The sequence below is a fragment of the Octopus sinensis genome, linkage group LG7 (assembly GCF_006345805.1).
Source record: "Octopus sinensis linkage group LG7, ASM634580v1, whole genome shotgun sequence".
NCBI classification, from domain to species: Eukaryota; Metazoa; Mollusca; class Cephalopoda; order Octopoda; family Octopodidae; genus Octopus; species Octopus sinensis.
The window spans coordinates 71,163,711-71,189,259 of NC_043003.1; the positions used below are offsets into that span (position 1 = coordinate 71,163,711).

General features: G+C 32.5%; 1 protein-coding gene across 1 annotated transcript in view; it reads left to right on the forward strand.

Annotated features, from left to right (window-relative positions):
* LOC115214248 overlaps positions 1 to 25,549 on the forward strand; it is a 255,736-nt gene that overhangs the window by 95,426 nt on the left and 134,761 nt on the right. Inside the window, exons 30-52 of the mRNA XM_036504830.1 lie at positions 131 to 304; positions 1,140 to 1,313; positions 1,537 to 1,710; positions 1,992 to 2,165; positions 3,729 to 3,902; positions 4,303 to 4,476; positions 4,985 to 5,158; positions 6,274 to 6,447; positions 6,939 to 7,112; positions 7,449 to 7,622; positions 8,693 to 8,866; positions 10,204 to 10,362; positions 10,683 to 10,856; positions 12,538 to 12,711; positions 14,430 to 14,603; positions 15,943 to 16,116; positions 16,350 to 16,523; positions 16,755 to 16,928; positions 17,297 to 17,470; positions 17,833 to 18,006; positions 18,317 to 18,502; positions 20,008 to 20,178; positions 20,591 to 20,764. Of these exons, the coding sequence (XP_036360723.1) occupies positions 131 to 304; positions 1,140 to 1,313; positions 1,537 to 1,710; positions 1,992 to 2,165; positions 3,729 to 3,902; positions 4,303 to 4,476; positions 4,985 to 5,158; positions 6,274 to 6,447; positions 6,939 to 7,112; positions 7,449 to 7,622; positions 8,693 to 8,866; positions 10,204 to 10,362; positions 10,683 to 10,856; positions 12,538 to 12,711; positions 14,430 to 14,603; positions 15,943 to 16,116; positions 16,350 to 16,523; positions 16,755 to 16,928; positions 17,297 to 17,470; positions 17,833 to 18,006; positions 18,317 to 18,502; positions 20,008 to 20,178; positions 20,591 to 20,764 (3,996 nt within the window). The remainder of the gene's footprint in view (positions 1 to 130; positions 305 to 1,139; positions 1,314 to 1,536; positions 1,711 to 1,991; positions 2,166 to 3,728; positions 3,903 to 4,302; positions 4,477 to 4,984; positions 5,159 to 6,273; positions 6,448 to 6,938; positions 7,113 to 7,448; positions 7,623 to 8,692; positions 8,867 to 10,203; positions 10,363 to 10,682; positions 10,857 to 12,537; positions 12,712 to 14,429; positions 14,604 to 15,942; positions 16,117 to 16,349; positions 16,524 to 16,754; positions 16,929 to 17,296; positions 17,471 to 17,832; positions 18,007 to 18,316; positions 18,503 to 20,007; positions 20,179 to 20,590; positions 20,765 to 25,549) is intronic.

The window sequence follows — 25,549 nt, forward strand, 5'->3', positions numbered from 1 at the left end:
CAATGTATTTGTAATGGGTTGAATTTCGTGTTTTCCAATTTCCACTAGTGAATTTATTTAATATTTGGTTTAATTATACATTATTTCTCATTCCCCTCTCCAATGTTTATTTATTTTGTGATTGTCTCAGGTAAAATGTCACCGAAAGATTTACGTGATAAACTCAAACAAGCAGTCAACTGGAAAGATAGATTACATTTGGAGAAAGCCATTGATGAATGCGAAGGTGCTGGTTACCCTGAACTGGGTAGCGATCTTCGTAGGGCACGAACAACTTTGCAAAGCATAGGAGGTGGCCTCGGAGGTTAGCAACTGGTTTCTGCAAATCCCATCAATTATTTTTAATAGCGCATTAATTGCATCGTTAATTGAATCGTTAATTGCGCATTAATTAAATCGTTAGGAAAGATTTTCGGTTTAAACTGCCGCTTCCAATTTTATTTAAAATTTGTACACATATGTAGTTTTTCATGCCAGCTACCAAAATCACAACCGTTTTGAGATTAGGATTAAGGCTTGGAATAGGATTTTGGGTTTCTATTTAGAGTTAGGATTTAGGGTTAGTATCGCAAAATTTCATTGCAAAAAGTCTGTTTTAATTTTCTTTCGTCAAATACTTCAAGCTTTTACTTTGCGTGCGTAAGCGGAAGCAGGGTATTGTAGTCACTCATCTCAGTCTGTTTGTCTGTGTGTTTGATCGAACTTACACATTTCCTGACAAGCTAGTGATCATGTTATTTATATCCTACAACGAACTACTGTACGTTTGATTCGCCTGCCATCATTGAAAGACGTTGAAAACACTTCTCAAATTCTATGCAATATTTTATCAAGTCTACTTTAAGCTGTCATCTTCTTAGGCTTCTAATCCTCTTTTAGTCTAACACTTACAAAGCTTAATTCAGTTAAATTAAAAAGCACGGGTAAGAAACGCATTGTAAGACACTATGATTTGCGAAAATTTATCTGCGCGCAGGGTATGCAGTTAAATGATTAAATTAAAAGAATAAAAGAATAATCACGTTCAAAACAATTATACCTTGAACAAGGTAGCGATAAACACTTATACTAAACACGAGCACGAATAGTTTCTATTTTGTGGAATTGCATTTTTATTATAATTTCAAACATATTCTTAGGACATAAAACCCCAGAAGATTTGCGTGAAAAATTGGAGTCTGCAATGTTACAGAAAAACAGACCGACTCTGGAAAGAATTATTAATGAATGTGTTGCCTCTGGATTTCCTGAATTGGATTCTGATATAAGCCGAGCTAGGGACCTCTTGAAAAAGTTAGGTGGTGGTCGTAGAGGTTAGCACTTTTATTTGCCCTTTTATTTGCTTTGAAACTTTATCATCCAATTAGACATTTCATAAATATTTTATTTCTAAGTATATTCATACAATATATGTAATATTCTGTGCGATGTATAATTATAGAAAAAGTAACTTAAGAATTACTTTAAACTAAATGGTTTATAATCATGACATCTAGGTCCTTCAAAATAATTTTATGTGGTTTCTCAATTTATTAGCTCACATGACTCCCGATGCATTGAGAAGTCGGTTAAAAATGGCCATCGATGAAAAAGACCAAGGCAAATTAGAAGCTGTTATTATTGATTGTGAGGAAGCTGTCTATCCAGAACTAGGGTCGGAACTTCGAAAAGCTAGAGATACTTTGGCGAGTTTGGGCGGTGGACGAGGAGGTTAGCAGCGTGATGACGTTTATTTTCAAAAATTAGATGAAGTATCAATTCAAATCATTTAATTTTCTACAAGATTTCTTAATGCCTTATTTTCTAGAAGTTTTCAGTAAAATATATGTGTAAATTATATAAATAGATTTTTGCTTTTGTCATATTTTGAAAGATGCAATTGAAATATCAAATTTTGAGTCATGATTGTTATTTAAATGTATATATCGGTGCATGACGATCTTTAATATGAAGCAATGTTTGAATGTATTACTTCGCTTTACATCTTGAAGGTGTAAAAAATGCAGAAGCCATTGCGGATAAGATGAAGCGAGCTATTAGACGAAAAGACAGACTAAGTTTGGAAAGAATTATAAATGAGGCAATTGCAGCAGGATTGCCGGAATTAGACGAAGAAATTGAAAATGCTCAACAAATTTTAGGTCAACTGGACAATACAACAAAAGGTTGGAATATATTGCGAGTATTCTCTTCGAAGTATTTCTTTAGGGAAACAGATAAAAAATATTGCATTCCGAATGCAAATTGAAACATACTCCTAGATTTATTTGCAAAGCTATTATTGTTATAAATAATTTTGTATTGTTTTATGGATTAATATTATTCGATTTTGCCTATATCTCTTCCTATTCCTCTCCTCCTTTCCTCTCTCCCCGTCTCTCATCCATCCCCTGTCTTGTTCCTCCCCCTGCTCCTCCTCCTTCTCATCTCTCTCTTCCCCTTCTCTCCTCCTCCCTCGCTCCCCTCCCCCTACTCCTCTCTATATATAGCACACACGTATATGTACCACATATTCGGCTCCTTGCCATACTTCCGGAAAAGTCAGAAGTAGTTGCTGGAGAATTTCTACGACTTTACTAGCCCCAATTTTGACTTCATAAATTCTTCCGACTGTAATCCCATGGATTGCTATGTGTTGAGAAAGACACCAGTTATTCTGTCTGCAACACCAAGGAAAACTGTTTGTGAAGATCATGGAGATGTTCGAAGGTCTTCACAGGGGCATAGTAAGGAATGCATACACCAAAGTTTAGTAGCCACCATGAGGTCGCGGTGAAAGCTAAAAGCGGCTAATTTGTATAAACTGCTATCTCCCAGCCATGATCTAGTTCATACTTTTAAATTCATAAAATACTTTAAAAATTTTTGGGTGGGTTACTCTGCTTTCTTTTCCAACTTTAGCCCGAAAAGCCTATACGTACATGCATATATACAGACATGCATGCATACGTACATGTATGTATGTTTATGTAGGGGGTGGGTTTGTAAATGTTTGGGTTGTAAGCGAACATACGTCTTCACATTGTATAATCTCGGAAAATGCTTGACAATATACTCTCCCAATCAAATCTGCAAAGCTTACGAAATAGTCAATTTCAAAATGGTGTCACAGCATTTTGCAGTAACATATTATTTCTACATAGTAAATACGTATCACAAGTGCCCATTTTATATATATATATGTGTGTGTGTGTGTGTGTGTGTGTGTGTGTGTGTGTGTGTGTGTGTACGAGAAGTTAAAAATTATCCGCACTTTCGCCATAGCATATTTTTGTTACTGTCACACTGCCTTCTGCGCATGTGTGCTTATAGTTGGTAGTATTGTGGTCACGGGATCAGAGTTTGAGCCTGATCGCGTCATTTTTCTTTCTGGCTCTACCAGTGCAAACATCGCTGCTCCACTAGCAATGTGCACCGATGAAGGACAATGAGTAGTGACTCGAGAGATGGTAATGGTGAACCGGTTCACTATTACAGTCTCTCGAGCTTGCTGAATTTTCTCGTCAATGGTGGAGATTGATTGGTGTCCTGCTCCCTCTTCGTTCGTCACGTTTGTCCGGTCACTTTTAAACTTCTCGATCCACTCATACACACTTCTACTTTTGACTCGTATGTATGTATGTATTTGATACACAAAAATACAAAATGTGTGTGTATGCGCACGAATATGAGTGTGAGATATTTCTAATCAACATTTCTTTATTAAATAATCATTTTGTGAATATCAGATTCTAAATCTCCTGACGCACTCCTTGCCTGGCTGAAAGACGCTTCTAGACAGAAAAATGTTCAAGAATTGGTAAAAGCTATTAATGAGAGTGAAAAGGTCAAGTCTCCAGAGATTTCTTTTGCTCTTCGTAAAGCCAGGCGTGTTCTGCAAAGTTTAGGCGGACATAGTGAAGGTTAGCTGTTCCATGTCTATCTACATATCTTTAATAACCAAGATCTTTATCAGTTAAATTCAAAGTATAGAATGTTAATTAAACTACAAAAATAATCTTTAAATGACATCAAGTACGTAAATGATAATATAATGTGTGACATCAAGTACGGAAATGACAATATAATGTGTAAAGAAAGTCAATTCTCATCAAGTTCAATTAAAATTGAAACGTCATAAAAAAGTGGGTGAATGATTTTATAAGGACGATATTTCTATCAAAATGTAGTCCTATTTATATAACTAAATATTGGAATTTGAAAAACGTTCGGACATTTTATAAAGAACATATGAGATTTTAAGATAATTAGCGCAATCAGTAAACTAAAACACTTTATAAATTATTTTAATTTGGTTATTAGATGCTAAGACTACAGAGAACCTTTCGGAAAAACTAAGAAATGCAATTAAAGAGAAAGATATCGTAAAGTTAGAAAAAACAATTAATGATTGCGTGTCAGCTGGTATACCAGAACTTGATTTCGATATACAAGAAGCCCGAGACCTTCTCAGCATATTACAAGGTGGAGCAGGAGGTTAGAAATATAATTTTTTGTCAATGAAGTATTAATATGAAAATTATTATCAAATATGTGAATTAAACATTAAAAAATATCTCATACAAAGAAAAATATTTCCTATGCAAATTATTATGGAAATAAAATTATTTTTCAATTTCAATTTCTCTCACAGAAGCATCTTTGCTTAAAAGTAAGACGTAGAGCTGTTAGTTTAAATAATTCTATTCTTCTTTTTTCTAAAATTAATGTAAAAAACTTTAGCTTGATCTTTTATAGTAATTATCTCTCAGTCAAACTCGTATAAGAAACTACAAATAGGCAATGCTACATAATTTTGAAATAACTATAGTTTAAAACGAAACGAAAATATGAAATTTCTTCTTAAAATTTAATATTTCTATTTGATACGAAATACGACACTTCTATACCGTGATTAATATTTCGAAAGTTTATCTGAAGAAAAACATAAGAATAATATATGATATATTTCACAATATTCCAATTCTCTGAACATTTTCAACAGGTTTCAAAAGCCCTCATATATTGCGAGAAGAAATGAAGCAAGCACGTCAAAAACAAGACAAAGAAGCTTTAGAAATAGTGATTAAGGAATGTGAAGCTGCCGGATACCCGGAACTAAGCTTTGACCTGCAAAAAACAAAATACATGTTACGGTCTGTTACTGGTGGTCGTGAAGGTTAGACTTTGCAATAAATTTCATAACGAATCTTAATCAAAATACCGCAGAGAGAGAGAGAGAGAGAGAGAGAGAGAGAGAGAGAAAAAACAGGGGGTGATTTGCAACGTATCTGAAATATTATTATGGCATGAATTTCTTCAGCTATGCAAGGTTCATAAACATATAAAGCGGTATAAACACAGACTAGTATACATACGTTATTATTATTATTATTATTATTATTATTATTATTTAAGGCGGCGAGCTGGCAGAATATTTACCGCGCTGGACGAAATACTTAGCGGCATTTCGTCCGTCGCTACGTTCTGAGTTCAAATTCCACTAAGGTCGACATTGCCTTTCATCTTTTAAGGTCGATAAATTAAGTACCAGTGAAACACTGAGGTCGATGTAATCGACTACTCCCTTTCCCCAAAATTTCAGGCATTCTGTCCATAGTAGAAAGGATTATTATTATCATTAATACTCTAATTTGTGTTTTGTGTGTACCTGACGCGTATGTCACACTTAAGCGAAAGAAATTTTGTTGCTTAAATAAAAATTTCTTGTCACTAAATCTCTTGTAATTTCTGGAAGTGATCTGAAATCACCACCTACGTGTTAGTATTACTACATCTCAACACCCATACCTACTGGGCCACCGAAGCAGCAACGATCTTAATGAGAAAATTAACATAAATATATATACTTACACACACACACACACACACATATATATATATATATATATATATATATATATATATATATATATATATATATATATAAGTATATATATATATATAAGTATATATATATATATATAAGTATATAACTGATATTAATTTTAGGAAAATACCACCGGTGGCATCAGTATACAACATCAGGGAAATAACTAACACTCTAGTTTGTACTACCTGTTATCTTGCGAAATCTAGTTTGTAATCTCATTTGAAAAAAAAAATGGCTAGACTGCTTGCATATTTGTACCTGTGTGTGTGTATGTGTGTGTGCGTGTGCGCGCACATAATTTACTCTTTCTGACTTGTAACGATTTTTACACATTCTCGTATGTATCTGAGATAACATAGTTTGAAAATAAAGATAAAATCTATTTTTGTCTCCTTTGTTAGCCCTTGCTAGCGCTGAAGTTCTGAAGGAGGAAATAGAATCAGCTGTTGCACAGAAATCTCGTTCACGTTTAGCGAGATTAATTGAAGAATGCGAATCTGTTGGGTATCCTGAACTTAGTCACCATCTACGTCGTGCACGCGACGCATTGGAAAATTTAGGAGGCGGTAGAGGAGGTTAACCATCTTTTTGTATCACTTTACTATTAAATCATTCGGTTTTGAAATGGCTATTAATCGCAGAATCCTTAAGAATCGAACTAAAAATCTTTGAAAAATTCAACTACATTATAAATCCATCGAATCTAACTATTACATTCTTCTCGAATAAATAAAGTGTACATCTGTTAATTTTTGGGATCAGTTTAGTTATATTTAGAATTATTTTATTATAATGTGAAACTTCATTAGGTCACGAAAATTTGCATAAGCCAAGACATATAAAATACTCTTCTATAAATCCATAATTAGCTTGTAAATGTATATTGAAGTAAACTTAGAACACTAAAACTCACAAATTAAATACGCTTGGAAAATTCATGTTAATTTCTAGAAATCATACTGTCGGTAGTTTTGAAGGAAAATATATATGAATAAACAAAACAACTCTATAAAATTTGAATTTATAGTTCTCAGTATAATTCTCTTTTGTGTATTTTGATATTTAGGGAGTAAATCGGCTAGTGAGCTACTTGAAAAATTAAAAAGTGCCATTGAAGGAAAGAATGTATTAGCTTTAGATAAAGCTCTAAGCGAAAGTGTGTCTGCTGGAATGCCAGAACTCGATTTTGAAATCCAACATGCCCGGAACGTATTAAATATTCTAGATGGTGGATCTGGAGGTTCGGAAAATTCCAAGAATATTTTTTATATTTATAAAACCATTTAATCAGATTACTTTTAGAAATTAATTTTCCTTTGTTACACTTGTTTAACGTCAATGAAAATACTTCTGAAACATATACAGTTGATATTTAATTTAAATTTAAAAACTTTAATGCAATTTGCACATGAAATCGTAATGCAGAGTATACAATGCATAATTAAAGAAAATAATATGGTTTCATACTTATCACTGTGTAATTTGAAATATTTGATTAGGTTAAAATATAGCATGGATTTATTTCTGTTGATATTATTTTATTTTTATTTAAAGTAATAAATACTTGTGTTAACAGATCTTAAATCCGCAGATGTTTTACGAACCGAACTAGATAATGCTATAAAAGACATGGATATACCACAACTGGAGAAAGTTATCAAAGAATGCGAAGATGCCGGATTTCCGGAACTTGGTTACGACCTACGTCGTGCAAGAAACACTTTGAAGAGTTTAGGGGGCGGTTACGGAGGTTAGTTTTGATATTTTCTTATGGGGTATGATGTCATCTATATCCCTTTACATGATATGAGGTTGGTGGTAGAAAGGAAAGAATTTATTCTTACACCTGCGGCCTGGATCTGGCCAGGATTATGGCAGGAAACAAGACTCTGGAAATGTACGGAAGACGTTGAGCGATTACGTGTATCACCCAACAACAGAAACACTTGTTTCATCGGGCTTCCACGCAATTTCCGTCTACCAAATGCTTCCCAGAAAGCTCTGGGTATCCTTAAGCTGTGGAAGAAGCAACTTAATTTAAGGTGCTATCCTGTGGGATTGAATTCAAAAATACATAATTCCGAGGTGAGCTGTGTAACTACCTGCAAACATATTTATTTGTATTTCAGTAAGAAACAAACTTTAGATTTGTTTCCAGGAGGTACTTTAGCATATTTAGAATTCTTTAAATACTTCAAATTTTACTAGTTTTTATAAATTTTAATCTTATCTACAGTGGGTAAGTCATGTAATGCACTGCATTCAAGAAATTTGGATATGTTTCTCTATATAATGAAGCTCTATTAAGAATTGAGTTTTATATCGGTTGATGACGGTATTTGAACATTTAGAGTCCTTCAAATTGCAGGAGATCCCAGGCATTGCAGTCTCTGGATTATGCTATCCAAAATAAATATCGGTTTAAACACAACAGAAACAAAATATTTATGCACGAATTAAGTGCCTTGCTGATTTTTATTTTTTTTTTATTTAAATAAGATTTCCTGAAAAATCAATGATCGTATGGTTAAGGCTATGTATATATGTATGTATGTATGTATGTATGTATGTATGTATGTATGTATGTATGTATGTATGTATTTATGTATGTATGTATGTATGTATGTATGTATGTATGTATGTATGTATGTATGTACGAATTTATACATGTATAAACATATGTATCCATGTGAGTATGCATGCATGCTTGCTTATATGGATGGATAGATGTGTATAGGTATATATTTATAAGCATGAAGACTTGCTTATTCATAAGTATAGTTTTAATCAAGGAACATTTTTATATATCAATTTCGATAGGCAGTAAAACAGTTGAAACTTTATCGCAAAGACTTGCTGTCGCGGTAAAAGAATGCGACCCGGAAAAAATACAGAAAGCTATAAACGAATGTTTGGCATCAGGTTTCCCGGAACTTGAAACCGATGTGAAAAAGGCCAGAAAATTCCTCCGAAGTCCTCACTTTTATGACGCAGGTCAGATACCGTACAATATTTGCCACCCAAATATTTTATTAGTTATCGTAATAAATGTTTTAAATAGTGGTTATTTACGAATACACTTTTGCTTTTGTTGCTAATAAACTTCAAGTATAGTGGATGATGTGAATAAAATCAAAGACATGAATACAATCAACGATGTACGCAATATTTCTATGTTATTCTATATTTGTTTCAGTCATGAATTACAGTCACACTGGAGCGCTGCTTGTACTTATTTTAAATCTAGTACTTAATCTATCTTGCTTTTTGTCCGAGTCGTTACATTACGGGAGTCATAAACCCCGATTGTCAAGCGTTAAGAGACTAACACAAAGACGCACAGAATTCGCATCTGTGTGTGTATGTATTTAGGATGTTTCGCTATATAATGAAGCTGTATTTAGAATTGGATTTTATATCGGTTGATACATACATATATATATATATATATATATATATATATATATATATATATATATATATATATATATATATATATATATATATATATATATATACATGCATACCAAATTTACTCACAGACATAGGGTAATAATAGAAGATACTTGCCCTAGGTGCCGTACTGTAGGATTGAACGTAAAACCATGTGGCTAAGAAGCGAACTTCGTTATCACGAAGATATGCTTTCATCTAAAATGATATGACTCTCTGAGGAAAATCTCCGGCCTTCCACCTGAGAGTTAGAGATATGCCACAATACAAACATTTTTATAGCACAATAATAATTTTAAACGAGTAATCGCTCCAAATTTTTTAAACAAATATTTTAATTTTTGTTTTAAAATTCAAAATGTGATTTTTGTAATGCAAAAATGTAAATTCCTTTAAATTCCTTTATTGAAAACAAGAACCCAAAGATATTTTGTTAAAGAAAGTCGGAGTGCTTAATGAAGACGTCCGGCTGGACATTGTCGGATAATATTATTTCGACTTCCATTTTGCAATGACAAATCAACAGAATACCTTAAAAAGAGATCGCTGGATAATATTGTAAAAGACATGTGTAAGAAATAAGATATGCTGCTTACCAGAAGAATAATTTCGGTTATATGTCTGTCCGATTAAGGCCTTGTTGAAATCATTATGTACTCTCAAAGAAGTTAACACAAATGTTAAACAGATAATATTTCATACAGATTTTCACTTATCACCCTTGGCTCCTTCCTTTCTCTTTTACGAAGCTGGCATCGATTTTCGATTTCAAATTTAACTTCTTTAAGTTTCACATGAAATTTATTCGTAGTGTCGCTAATCTTATTAGCCAGTCGTATAGTTGTGATAAATTGTTACATGTTTATTCCAATCGTTAGAAACTCTACGGACCAAACTAGTTACAGCAATGAAACAAAAAGAACCTGGAGAACTAGCTAAAGCTATTAGGGAATGTGAGAGAGCCGAGTATCCTGAACTAAACAGAGATCTTCGGAAAGCCAGAGACTTACTTAAATCCCTTGGTGGCGGCCTCGGAGGTTAGAGTTCAACAGTCTTTTATATTAAGAATATGCTTTATTTGTAAATTGGAATTAATTATGTAATAATATTAGCATGGCTTAATAATTAAAGTGAACGCATGAGACAATATTTTTATAGCATGTACTTCATCACTGAGATTGCTGACGCTTAAAAAATGTAATAAACATAAAATCTTTTAACTGAAACCAAAAAACCAAGAGAAGCAATGTAATTATTATGAATGCATTCGGTAAAAGTTGATAATCTACGTGCGCATTACATTCTATATGTTATATCTTTATGCTCTGCTTAAAAATCGGTATCTAATTATTAATAGGAACAAAGACACCTGATTGTTTAATAGAAAAACTGAAATCAGCTCGAGCAAAGAAGGATAGAGATTTAATTAAAAATACGATAAATGAATGTGTATCGGCTGGAATGTCAGAACTGGACAATGAAATACAACTTAGTCGTGAAACTCTCGATATTATGGAAGGTGGCACAGGAGGTTAGATTATATTTATTTGTTCTAGGATAAGAATAATAATTGAAAACGCAATTGAATTTTTAAACTATGTTTAAAATAGTATTTTCTCATATAAAAATGACGATTATCATAGATTAGCATTTTTATTATTTTCTTTTAACAATCTCACTATTTTGTTCTTTTATAATATTTTTTATTTACAGTTTAAGAATGCTTATTTTTTAGAGGGTTATAATTTGTTTTTAATATTTATTTTAAGAAATTGTTATTAGTCTTTATATTTTTATTCTTCACTGATAATTTGCATCACCGAATATGTTGGAAATCAAAGTTATATTCCGATCGCTTAACTCCAGCACCATACTTATGATAATTCTTCAAAATATTGATTATTTGTCAAGTTGTAAAATCTAAATACAACGCTTTTTATGTGTTCCATATTATCATTTACATTGGATGCAAAATGGTCTAGTACCAATCTCAAGGAAAGGAAATATATACACTAAATATTGAAAAACTATAAGTTTATCAGTTATTGTAGCTATAACCTATAACGAAATATTGATTTTAAGAATCCACTCATGTTTTACTACAACTGAGAATCAACCAAACTGGTTTTCCTCCTTACAGACGGTATCTAATATCAGAGCCTAAATGTTGCTATATAATATTCCAGACACCATCGTAGATGCAATCAAAATTCTCTATAAAAACACCATCGCTCAGATTTTATCAACTGTTGGTAATGAAAGTTATCTGAAATCATGACTAGAGTAATACCCCCTTGTTGTTCATTGGAGCCCCGGACTACTTATGAATTGCAGCAACTAATGCAAAAGAAACAGACGTCATGCTTCAACTGTAATAATTCATACAGACTATGCAAATTGAGAAGACTAGGAAATAAATCGAACGTCAATGACAATAAGACTGGTTTCAACCATCCGGAAGAAGACATTAAATCATCAAAAGCTACAAACTTCTGTTGCCTGGGATCATGGACAGAAAGCTCAAAGAGAAACAAGAGAGTAAGAACTAAATTGGCGTAATCAGCGCAATGAACAAGATATCTGTAAGATTGCAAAGAATTCTATTTAGTAGGCTCAAAATACAGTTTTATAAGAGGAACTGTGGAAAACATATTGGTATTTGTATCTGAAAACAATAAAAAGCAGGTTAAATGGAACGTGTACCAAGATGTTAAGAACTATCATTCATTGAAAAGCGTACTATATGGAAATTAGCCAATATTATCAGACTTAATTTATGGGACATATTTGGCAAAGAAAAGACGAAGTTGTACATCAACTATTAATATGAGAAACAGTACATGATAAAAGAGGCAAACCTTGTTGAATATATGTGGAGCAGTTGCTGGATGGCAGTTACATTGAAAAATTGTATTGCAGAGATGATACAGGAAAGGGAATTATCTAATCGACTGCTCACTGGAATTCAAGTGTGCTCAACTGAAACATACACACACATCATTCTTCCTCTTTATCTCTCACTATTCTACCCCATCTGTCTCTCTTGCTGTTGCAAAAATGCAGATATCGAAACTTTATTAAATTAAAACAGGAAAAAAAAACAAATGGATAAATCGATTATAATTTATTTATGTTTAACTACATTACGCTTAGATAGGGGTTAACATACTAAAATGTTTTTCTTTATATACACTTTTATTTTTAATCATCAGCTACAAAAGCTCCTGATGTATTGGTCAGTCAACTGAAAAGTGCTACAAGACAAAAAGATAAGGCAGCTCTAGCAAAACTTATCATTGAATGCGAAGAAGCAGGTTATCCAGAGATTGCCAATGATCTTTGGAAAGCTAGAGAAACTCTTCATAGTATTTGTGGAGAATATGGAGGTTAGAGCATATTCTATTTTAGGAATACATATTTCAGTTTGTATTATATATGGTTAACTAGGAAGTTGAATGAACTTATATTTTGTTTTCCTTTGGAATTATAGTCATAGAATTTTAAAACGGAAAGACGATATATATTATTTTCTAGATTCTCTTTTGAGCACTAGCTCCCTAGTATACTTCAGAAAATTGTGCGTAAATAACATTCTTAATACCTTTCTTGCATAAACTTATGTTTATTCTAGTTATTCGTAAATTAACTATTTTATAGAATATTTATTTTTCTAAATGTTTCTGAAAACAGAAGTATTGCAAAAGTGATTATATTACCCTAATAAAAGAGCAACTATAACAGAAATAGAAGAAATTTTTATGATCTATTCTCTGATAGAGTATCTGAGAAAAACAACGAACATAAACATTGCTGCTTTATATAATGACGATAATGTGATATATGTTACTGACTCGTATATATAATATTACCAGGGAGTCAAACTCCAGAACTGCTTGCTGCTAAATTGAAGAGAGCTACTCGAACAAAAGACAAATATGCTTTAGAGAAAGCAATCAATGAGTGTGTAGCTTCTGGATTTCCTGAACTGAAACTTGAAATAGCAAAGCAAGAAATTTCCTTTTCAATCTTGAAGATTATGGTAGAGGTTAGATATATTTTAAAATTAATTATGAGCTAAATCTGAAAGTCGTTTTTAAAAGTCGTTTTTAAATCTGAAAATCGGTGTTTGTAAAAATTTGAAAAATATTTATAAGTATTAAAATTAAATAATAACAAGCTTTTATTATGATATTTTATATTTTCATTTTGTTTTATTCTCTTAAGGCGGTACATATTTAAACTTAAATCACAATTGACTGCATGTAATCTGAAATTAAATTTAACAACAAGGAATATAAGAACATCAAATGAAATCAAAATGTGTGGCATAAATGACACTTTTCTATATTTAACAAGTAAATAGATACGAATCAGAGAAAGGTTAACAAATATTGTAAAAAATACTTTTACTCTTATTATGTAACTAAATGACATGTCTACACGTAGTCAATAATGTTGAATGTAAAAATCGGATAGTATGGATCAAGCTAATGCATGCTTTAGCGAATGAATTATGTTACTTTAAAATAATCCATATTTGATTGGTAGGAAGAAATCACCGGGATGTTTTGCGGGACATGTTATTGATGGCTATGAAAAGAAAGAGTCCACCAGAATTAAAGAAAGCAATTGAAGAATGTGAAGAAGCAGAATATCCAGAGCTCAATGAAGAGCTACGAAAAGCTCGAGATATCCTGGAGAACTTGAGTGGTAGTAGTGGAGGTCAGCATGAGTTCATGCTATTTAGAAAATTAAGATATTGCAATTTATTTCTGATTAAGTCTTACTAAGAATTAAATTGTTTAGTAGTGATTGCTTTTAAAACTGTTGTATAATAAATATACACATTTCTTAAAATGAACATCCACGAAAATTTAAATGTAAAGAAGAATTTATATATATATATATAATATGCCTAATTTATAACTAAAAGTAATTCATCATAAATTTCATTATACAGAGGGAAATATTTCATACAGTTTAGCTCGTTTGAAGGCGAAAATGGAAGTTATCCAATAAACTAAACGATTTTATGGGAAATTCCATAAATAATTGCATGCACACACACATATGATTTTTTTTGGTTTTAATTCTGTGGTTATAGGAACAAAGACACCAAGAACCCTACTTAACAGACTCATAAAAGCCATGGAAATGAGAGATAAAGATGCTTTGGAAAAAATTATAAACGAATGCGTTGCCTCCGGGTTTCCTCAACTGGATGCAGATATACAACAAGCCAGAAATATTTTGGATGTTCTTGAGTTTGGCTCCGGAGGTTAGATTTGTATAGAGTTATTAATAGAATTACTATGTTGAATGCATTCTATTCTGGACGGAAATATTTTAAACATGGCACATGCATAAAATTACAAATGCTTAAAACGACTTTCAGAAACTAATATTTTAAGATATATATATATATATATATATATATATATATATATATATATATATATATATATATATATATATATATATATATATATATATATATATATATATATATATATATATATATATATATGTATATATATGTATACATATCAGTTTTTTTACCACTTTTACCCCTCCGCAAAAAATCTGAACTTTTATTTAATTTGCTTTGCGGGAAGGACCGTTTCACCCAAGTCGTGTCTCGCCTTTACCTTCGAAACACGGAGTAGACGAAACAGAGGCGGCTGAAGAATTGTCCTTGTGTTGTATGTCTTGTACCTTGTTTTTTCGTTGTTTAAAAAAATGTCCGTTTCCACATGGTTCTGTTTTTATGTTTTCGTTTCTCATTGTGTTCGACATTTTTTGGTGTCCTGTAACTATATATGCATGTATATATACATATATTGTAGGTACGTACATATATGTATGTATATGTGCATATGTTTTATTAATTATTTTGTTATCATATATATATATGTACGCGTATACTTTGGGAATCACCACCACTTTGTTATCTCCCCTCTCCCTAGCTCTCCTGTGTGACCCTTCTATCCGGCCTTCGCCATGATAGCTCGCTAGCCACCACAAATTCTTTATTTTCTCTTCTTGTTTCTTTCTGTCTTATACCAATACATCTGTTTGTTGTCTACACCACCTGTCTTCGTCTTTTGTTTTTTGTGAATTCTTCCCATATATGTGTATATATATATATGTATATATATATATATATATATATATATATATATATATATATACATATATGAATATATATGTATATATATACATATATGTATTTATATATATGTATATATATGCATATATCTATATATATATGTATACAAATACATATATGTATACGTATATATATATATATATACATATATGTATATATATATATATGTGTGTGTGTATATATATATGTATATCTGTATATATGTATATGTATATATGTATATAAACATATATTTATATATATATGCATATATAACAATAATAATAATAATATCAACAATAATATGTATAACGACAAAAGAATGAGACACACACGTTCTGAATATGAATATATTTGATATAATGCTATGTCCATCAGTTTAATGTCCATAATATAACTAAAATGTTTGAATGCAAATTTTGTATAAAAAATAAATTCATTCAAGTTTGGTATTTCTATTTGGCTGTAGAGACTATTCCGTCTCGAACTTTGCGCGGTCAGTTAGAAACGGCTATGGAGGAGAATGACAAAGATAAACTAGAGAAAGTTATCCAAGACTGTGAAGATGTACTATATCCTGAATTAGGTCTTCCATTGAGTGATGCTCGTGATATGCTGGAAATAATGACAGGAAGCCGTGGAGGTTGGCTTTCTTTGTATATATATTTTATTAAACACTCTATTTGTCTATGGGTCGTTATATTTGACTTATCGAGTTTTCTAATTTTGTTGTACTAATCTATCTGTGTCTCCATATAGTTAATTTGTTATTAAATATTGAGTAAATACGTGGAAACATGTACGTGGAGAATGATAGGAAATATTTTGGAAACATAATTTAAAACGGGTCTTTTATTATTTTGGTAATGCTAATAGGATCCAAGACACCAGAAACTCTTCTTGATAAGCTTAAGAAGGCTGTTTGGCGTAAAGACAGAAAGAAAATAGAGAAACGAATCAATGAATGTGTTGCAGCAGGTTTTCCCGAATTAGATCAAGACATTCAGAAAGCTCGAGAATTATTGGAAGAATTAGGTGAAAGCTATGAAGGTTAGCTAGCAATCCTTGATGCATAAAAATTCACAGATGTTTTAAAAATGATAGTTGCTTTTTTATTTAAAACAAACTTGAGTTATATGTGTTATTTTTAACAAGTAATAATATTTCGGTATGTGAATATATATATCTTTACGTTTTGTGTGATAATTATTATAGTGAAAAATGTATTTGATGTTCAGAAGTGTTGATTTGTTTTTGACAATTATGTCTTGTGTAATTTAGGAACAAAATTGTCCAATGCACTTCGTGACAAATTGAAATCTGCCATGAAACGCAAAGACAAAGCTGCTTTGGAAAATGCTATAATGGAATGTGAAGTAGCTGCTTATCCAGAACTCAGTTTCTACTTACGTCGGGCTCGCGAGGTTCTGGAAAGTTTGAGTGGAAGCACTGGAGGTTACCATACATTAATTACCGTAGTTTGTCGATTGTTGACTATATTATTTTGCTAGAATGATTCTCTGTATTAACGTAGACCTGATCAATCAACGAATTATATAATTAATAAATGTATTAAATTACCAATACAGGAAAATACACCCACCTTTTGTGATAATTTTATTAATTAGATTTAATATTTATGTGTGATAGTTTCAGTAAAATATCGCAAACATTTGGGATAACAGCAGCTGATTTATGAAAACTAATAACAATAATACATTAATATCAATTTCTTACTTAATTATAACTATAAGAATAATGATGATAGCGTTTGTAATGAAAATAGAAATTGCATTAGTTTGATGATTTGTGATTCTATGCAGGGATAAAAACTTTTCCAATACTCCTTGACAAACTGAAGAGAGCAATGAAGAGAAAAGACAGGGCAATTTTGGAACGTGTTATTAATGAATGTGTGGCAGCTGGAATGCCTGAACTTGATCCTTGTATTCAGGAAGCACGGGAATTGCTTTCTTCTTTGAAAGGAACGTCTGGAGGTTCGATCACTTACATTATCACACTAATATATCAAAGCATTTAGAAATATTACTAGTTTATTGTAAATATATAAATTGTCAAGCATTGCAAATATATTCCTTGGAACGATGTACTTGAGATTAAATTACTTTATTTATGATATATGAAAGTAATCAAACTAGACGTGGTTTATATCAATTCAAATTCTTTTGTAAACATGTGCTAACGAATAGTTTATTTTAAATTTTCTTTTCTGATTTCATAACGTTGTGAACAAATGTAAATTCGTCAAAGGTGTAAAATATATCAAATTTACTAAGTAATACTAATATTTTTTGATATATTGCTATGCACTTATATAATTCTCTGTTTTGATTGGTAGCTTTTAAAAGTTCTGACGTTTTACGAGAACAACTGGTAACAGCCACCAAAGAGAAAAATAGAGGAAAATTACTTGCTGCTATCGAAGAATGCGAAGATGCGGAATTTCTAGAATTAAGTGCATATTTACGAAAAGCCAGGGAAACATTGGAAATGATGGGTGGTGGTGCAGGAGGTTAGATATGAAGATGCAAACTATTTTATAATCATAAAAAATATTAATCTTAGTCCACGCCAAAAATATAATCGAAATCTACACGTTTTCTATCCAATAACAAATATTTATAGAACCTCAACTACGTTATACAGATCATTTAAAATTATCTCTAGAACTTAATTCGTATCTTAATCGTAATGGTTATGTGAAAATATGTTCAATTTTTCATGGAAATAGACATATCATTTGAACAAGTGTGTTTTGTGTTTTCATTATAGTAATGAGCATTTCTGTAATTTTTTTTAAAAAATGTTCCTTTTGTTATTAGGATACAAAACTGCCGATACCCTGCGAGAAAAGCTAGAAAATGCGATAGCATTAAAAGATAGGTCGATTCTGGAGCAAGTTATCAATGAATGTATATCATCTGGCTTCTCCGGATTGGATGCTGATATACAAACAGCCAGAGATCTCTTAGAAACTTTAGAATTCCAGGATGAAGACATAGAAGAAGGTTAGCTCCGTACAGTAAATTTTTCCCCCAAAATTTTTTGTATAGAATAGAATTTACTGGGACTGTCAGTTTTAATGTTACCCTTTGATCAGAAGTTAAAGTTGTTTTTAAAAAAATATAAAGCTTTTACACATTTCCTCGCCAGAACCGACTAAACCATTTCCAACTAATGTTCAAGTCTAGTATTTCAATATATTTAAACAAATTATATGAATTAGGATTAAATTCTTAATATTTTAAATATGTGTACGAGGGTCAGTTGTAAAGTTCATAAGTTGACAAAGATACTCAAATGAAATGCGACAAAATGAGGCTTATTTTTCAACATAGCCCCCCTTTGCGGTCCACACATTTCTTCCATTGGTGAAGAAGATTTCATCCTGTTGGTCAAGAAAATCATTAACAGCAGATATGTCGTCATCACCACTACGATACTGTTTATCTGTCAAGTGTTTTGTTTTTTCATTTGGGGGAACCGGTATTAGTCAGATAGAGCTAAATCAGTATAACAGGGTGGGTTATCAACCATTTCAAAGCCACATTCACGCACAGCAGCTATTGAAAACAGGGACTTGCATGTTGGAGCGTTGTCTTGATGAAACAAGACCCCTTTCGGCAGTCTTTCTGAACGCTTGGTATTGATAGCATTGGCATAGTAAACGTGATTGAAGGTGTGGCCCTTTTGCATCCCCCAAAAAACTGAGACCATCACCTTCCCTGCAGATGAAACTTTGGCCTTCTTTGGAGTAGGTGAGGAGGAGTGTTTACACTGCATAGATTGTATCTTTGTCTCTGATTCAAAGTGATGAAGCCAACATTCACCCTGGGTTTGGAAAAGTCCAAGGAAACCAGCTGATTCTGTCTTAAACAATGTCAGATTTTGCCGTGATGTGATCAACCTGATACGCTTTTGATCGGGTGTCAGGAGGAGTGGCTTCCACCAGCAAAAACCTCTGACATGCCGCCAAGTTCATTGTACAGTATATTCTCAACTATCGTATGGAATATGCTAATAGCATCCATCACTATGTGATGAAACGATCAATGCTTTCCTCGGTGGTGGCAGTTGCAGGAAGTCCAGTATTGGGTCATTTCAAGACTCTCCGTCCCCCTCCTAAATTCAGCTATCTACTTTTTACCATTAATAAAGCTGGAACATTATCCTCTAATATAGCAACTAAGTGAGCATGGAAGTCTTTGGGAGGCTAAACACTTCTGCACGTATTTGATAGCACCATGATGCTAGATTTCGTCGACTTCCAAAAGAAGTCGCTTCTTTAAGCAGTCAGATGTCAGTATACCTGGAAATGAACAATGCGGTCGTTAATAAAATGAGTTAAAATTAATGTATGCAAGATTTCCCAGCTCTGCATCACTCCTTCTCTGAACTTTGCAGCTCGCCCTCATATTAACAACCAAAAATATTTATTACTGAAATACATACTACTCTTACTATTTTTTATTAAAATCAGAATGTTAATATTATGAATTGTTTTCATTATTAGATGTTAAGTCTCCCGAATCATTACGCTATGAACTTGAAACTGCGATGGAGCAAAAAGATATGGGCAGTTTATTACAGGCCATAACTGAAAGCGAAATTAGCGGATATCCTGAATTATCGAGTCATTTACGTCAAGCTAGAGATGTTTTAGAAAGCATCGGTGGCGGACGAGGTCAGAACTCTGCTAAATTGCATGCCTTCTATAGAATCTAGTAATGTCAGTAGATCGATACTAAAGGAATATGTAAGAAAGATTAGTACGTCGCTTAAATTTGTAGTTGTGTATCCATTAAATAATAGACGCGCGAATATTTTGATGACTATTGTTAAAACAAAGGATATTTATGCATTGTAAACCAATGAAGTTGTTACCAATATGTTTATACTGAGAATTTCCGAAAAATAGTTTCTTTGTATGTAATGATAAACTTTTAATGCCTACAACTCTTCGAAATATCTAATAGGCTGGTTTTCTTATGCTGTCGCTTCAGTCAAATATGTGCATGTATGTGTGCGTTGTGTAAACATCAATATAAAAATGAAAGAAAACTGGAAAACTAGAATTTGTATCTAAAATATTCTAGGAATGAAATCTCCTGAAATTCTGCGCGAAAAATTGAAAGACGCCCTCAGTAAAGGAGACAAGTCTACCATAGAAAATGTGATTGTTGAATGCGTCGCTCACGGTATGCCAGAACTGGATTCCGATATAAATAAAGCAAGAGAAAAACTAGAAAAAATACGTGATATATCAAGAGGTTAGCATATTTGCTGTTTCACACGATTCATGTACACTATGGTGATTAACTGAAATTAAGAATATTACATTATTTACTTTCATGTAACAAATAAAGGCTGCATTCCCATGTCTAATTAAATATCATTTAAATATCATTTTTAAATACCATTGTGCTTACAGGGAATTTGAGAAATAAAAAAAATGTCATTTCTCGCATTTAGGAGTAGTAGCAGTTCGGACTCAGAAAGGGATAATTTATGTTCTGGAAATGTAGTCTATGCGTATTTATAAACACAGTCTTTGAGGATAATTATGATTGCTAACATAAGTATAAGATAACATATTTAAGGAAAGAGAACTAATTTATCAAGTCATTGATTGACTTGTTCTGTTTTAATGAGAAGGCGGTGAGCTGGCAGAAACGTTAGCACGCCGGGCGAAATATTAAGTGGTATTTCGTATGTCTTTACATTCGGAGTTCAAATTCCGCCGAGGTCGAGTTTGCCTTTCATCCTTTCGGGGTCGATAAACTAAGTACCAGTTACATACTGGGGTCGATCTAATCAACTGGTCTCCTCCCCACCAAAAATTTCGGGCCTTGTTCCTAGAGTAGAAAAGTTCCGTTTTACTGAGCCAATGGACGTAATATGTTTCACCTGGTCGTCGTCTTCATCATCTTTATCTTCTTAGTACGATTTTATTGAGCTATCTTTTTGTTGGACTATCTTTTCGCTTGGCATCTTAGAAAACACTATTTTCCGTTACTAAACACTGTTTTCATTACTCTTTAACAAGAATAATATTGACAGTGACTTCGAAGTTTCGTCCAGCTAAGCCATCATCGGACTATGATGCATTTAAATTAATTTTGGCTTTATGTAGTCTCTGTTTCTCAGCTATGTTTGGTTTAGCTGAATAATGATTATTAAGTTGTAGAGTAGGTTGTGATGAAGCGGTGTTGTGGGGACATTTTTCTTGATTAAATTTATGGTTATATTATTGTTCCATGCGTGTAGAACTTTGCAAGCAGATATGTATATTTAGGTGTGTTAGCTTCAGGTCAACGAATAAGTGGAATTTCTCAGCAAGTAGGCCTCTTTTATAGAATGCTCTCGTTTGGGGTAGGCATCCGCCAGATTTTTTTCTATATTTCCAATAAATGTACCTCCCACCTTTACTGTGCAAACTGACTTTTTCTTTTCACACTGCGTTAAAGTTTGGATCTGTTGAGATTTCTTTTCTTAATATCGTAATTCAAGCTGAGCAGTCAGTTTCCAGCTACAAGTAGTGAGAGGAAGTTTGCTTGTCGATGAGCTTGAAGGATACACTGAGTGCTCAAAGAGGGATACAATATTATACTATGTCTACAAAAATGAACAAATATGCCATTTTGATTTAAGAGATGATAAATACAATAAGCATGGTTAAATTTTGCAAAGTCCATCAATAAATACGATATACAAGCATTGACATTTTCTGCACTGAATAATTGGAATTTCCTCAAATTCCTTTATTCTCTTAATAATAAAATCAAAAGGTGCATGTGTTAAGAAGATATGTTAGCATGAAGCTGTCTTGGAGACATATATGTTGGGTACAAATTTGATATCATATAAACTGAGATACATCGTAACACTACTTGGTTAGTGTCAGAGCTCGTAATAAAACTATCAGTGCATATCTTCCTAGCGCTAAATGTGTTGTCTCAGGCCAGTTCTAATATTTGAACGTGTGGTTGTCTTAGGGTATTCTAGGCGTTTCAAGAATAATATTTCCGTAAGTAATTTACTCTAGCTACTGTGTAATAGTATCAAATGAAATAATCTATTTTGTCTTTTACTTAATACTTTGTTCTTATTTAATACACATGAAATAGCTGTATATCAAAATAAAGTTTAAAATGTTCAATTCTTGAGCACGCGTTTGCAACACCAAACACCAAGTTACTATACATCAAGCCAAACACAAAACTACTATACACGTAATAGAAAGTTATTTGTTTTCTTACATGAAGGATAAGGTTCTGGGCCATTTCAGGTGACTTTTCCCTTTGGTCATACATAAATATCACCCACATCATAAACAGTTGTCCTAAAATGACATCACGGCATTATCTACCCATGAGACATGACGTTGTAGCTAGGATAATCCCAAGGACAAAGAAATAAGAACCCACAATATGGTAGAAGCCATAGCCACTCATTATAGAAAGGAATACTGGAGGAATGTACCAGTGATGACCTCAATAAAATGTAAGCACAAAAGACCTTATATAATGATTTGGGATAGAGAAGAGATACTGTGCACAGTTGGGAAATTAGCTGCCCAGCGGATGTTAACATAAAGCTGAAGATCAGTGAAAAATGCTAAACTATTGAGATATCTGCAGTTACTATATCCAGATTACAAGTTCAGGTTTACACCTGTAATTATTGGGGCTCTGAGATAAGTAACACACTGCCTAAATACCAAACTTGAGAAATTAGGGTTCTCAAAACCATAAACGAGAAAGTTAATTCGAAGACTACAGATCCAGTCCATCACTGAAACTGTAAAAATCTGTAAAGTTTTCCAGAAGCTTATCATTTAAATGAGCATGTCTAGATATGTAAATATAAGCATGAGAATACATACTTAAAACATACAAATCTGCACATACATACATACGTACATACATACATATATACATACATATATACGTACGTACATACATACATACATACATACATACATACATACATACATACATACATACATACATACACACAAACCTGTTGTTGATGTTGAAGTTCCAATGAAGGAACCTTGGATCTAGGTTAGAAACCGGTTCTTTCTCTATTGGCAAGAAATCTTGAAATAGACTGAATAATTACATACATACATGTAAAATGATTAGGTTCTCGGGTCAGAGAAGACTGCATATTTGCCGTTCCAAGTGATTTCAGTCAGTGAAATGAATCCAATATTTCGATTGGCTTTCTGTGGAGGCATCCACATTTCGTATCATTATATCATAATAGAGTCTAAATACTGTGGTAAAAATTGAATTTATGAAAAATAGAAGTTTTAGTTTGAGAAGATATGGATCCACAGGCACCCGTATGCAAAAGAGCTTGCTTGGTCTAGTTATTAAGCTCGTAAATATTATTCAGCTATTTAGGTGGCGAGCTGGCAGAATCGTAAGCACGAGGGACAAAATACTTAGCGGTATTTCATCCGTCTTTACGTTCTGAGTACAAATTCCGCCGAGGTCGACTTTTCCCCTCATCCTTTCGTTCGGGGGTCGATAAAATAAGTGCCAGTTGGGCACTTTGGGTCGATGTAATCGGCTAGACTCCTCCGCCTTGTATCAACATTTGAAATCAATATTATTCAATGTTTAATTCAAACACTAGAAGGAAACATAGTAGTGGTATTAAAAATATAAACATTTTGAAGCAAAATAGCAAATTGACACTGCGCAAAATACAAATTTACAGGAACCTTGAGAGCACTTAGCGAATAAGTCCATCAGTAAGTGTCGAATATCCACACATTGAAAATCAGTGTCTCCTAGGTAATGTAATATACAAATGCAATGTCAGCACAAAGTGACAATTGATATTACGTAGGCTCCATGTCTAACTCTTATAAAATGCATAAGCATGATATGCATACATACATTTAAAAACAGAATATTATGCCAGACACCTGCAAAAGCGGTAGACCAATGGTTTCAAATTTTGGAGCAGGGGATAGTCAATTATATCAACTCCAGTGTTCATCTGGTGCTTATTTTATTGATCCTGAAAGGCAAAACAGACCTTGGTGGAATTTGAACTCAGAACGTAAAGGCAGGTAAAATGCCGCTAAAGCATCTTGTCCTGTTAACGATTCTGGCAGCTAGCTGCCTTAATGATAATAATAATAATAATAATAATAATAATAATAATAATAATAATAATAATCCTTTCTAATGAAGGCACAATACCTATTTCTTTACTACCCGCAAGGGGCTAAACACAGAGAAAACAAACAAGGACAGACAAACGGTTTAAGTCGATTATATCGACCCAGTGCGTAACTGGTACTTATTTAATCCACCACGATAGGATGAAAGGCAAAGTCGACCTCGGCGGAATTTGAACTCAGAACATGGAGACAGACGAAATACTGCTTAGCATTTCGCCCGGCGTGTTAACGTTTCTGCCAGTTCACCGCCTTAATAATAATATTAATAATAATAATAATAATAATAATAATAATAATAATAATAATAATAATAATAATAATGATGATGATGATGATGATGAAAACTGAAGACAGAAAGAGTAAGAACCTCATAAATAAAACCATTAAAAAAATGTTATGTTCGGGTGAGATATAAAATCAAGCTATTAACAGGCCGGGATCAAATTACATTGCAGTTGGGTTCACTTCAAAAGTTTATACTTTTGATGAAAATTTTAGCTACAGAAGTGATTAGTATTAGATTAGATTCGTTGGAATTTCTTTTGCTATGTGTATGCCATTATTTGATGAGTGATAAATCGTGTATTTTAAATCTGATCATAAAACCCACTTTTCTGAAGAGATTCATTGTAATACGTAGTTTTTTTCGTTGGAAAGAATCTTACAGAAATATTTTGAGTAAAGCTGTTTGTGATGTTCCTCGTATTTATTCATCTAACATAGTTTTTCAATAAATATTTGAAACTGAGTGTATTTAGCTTCATGTAAATTATAAAGTAACATCTGAGAAATTACTTTTAAATGCCGCTGGGCAGTTATAAGAAAACATAATATATATATATATATATATATA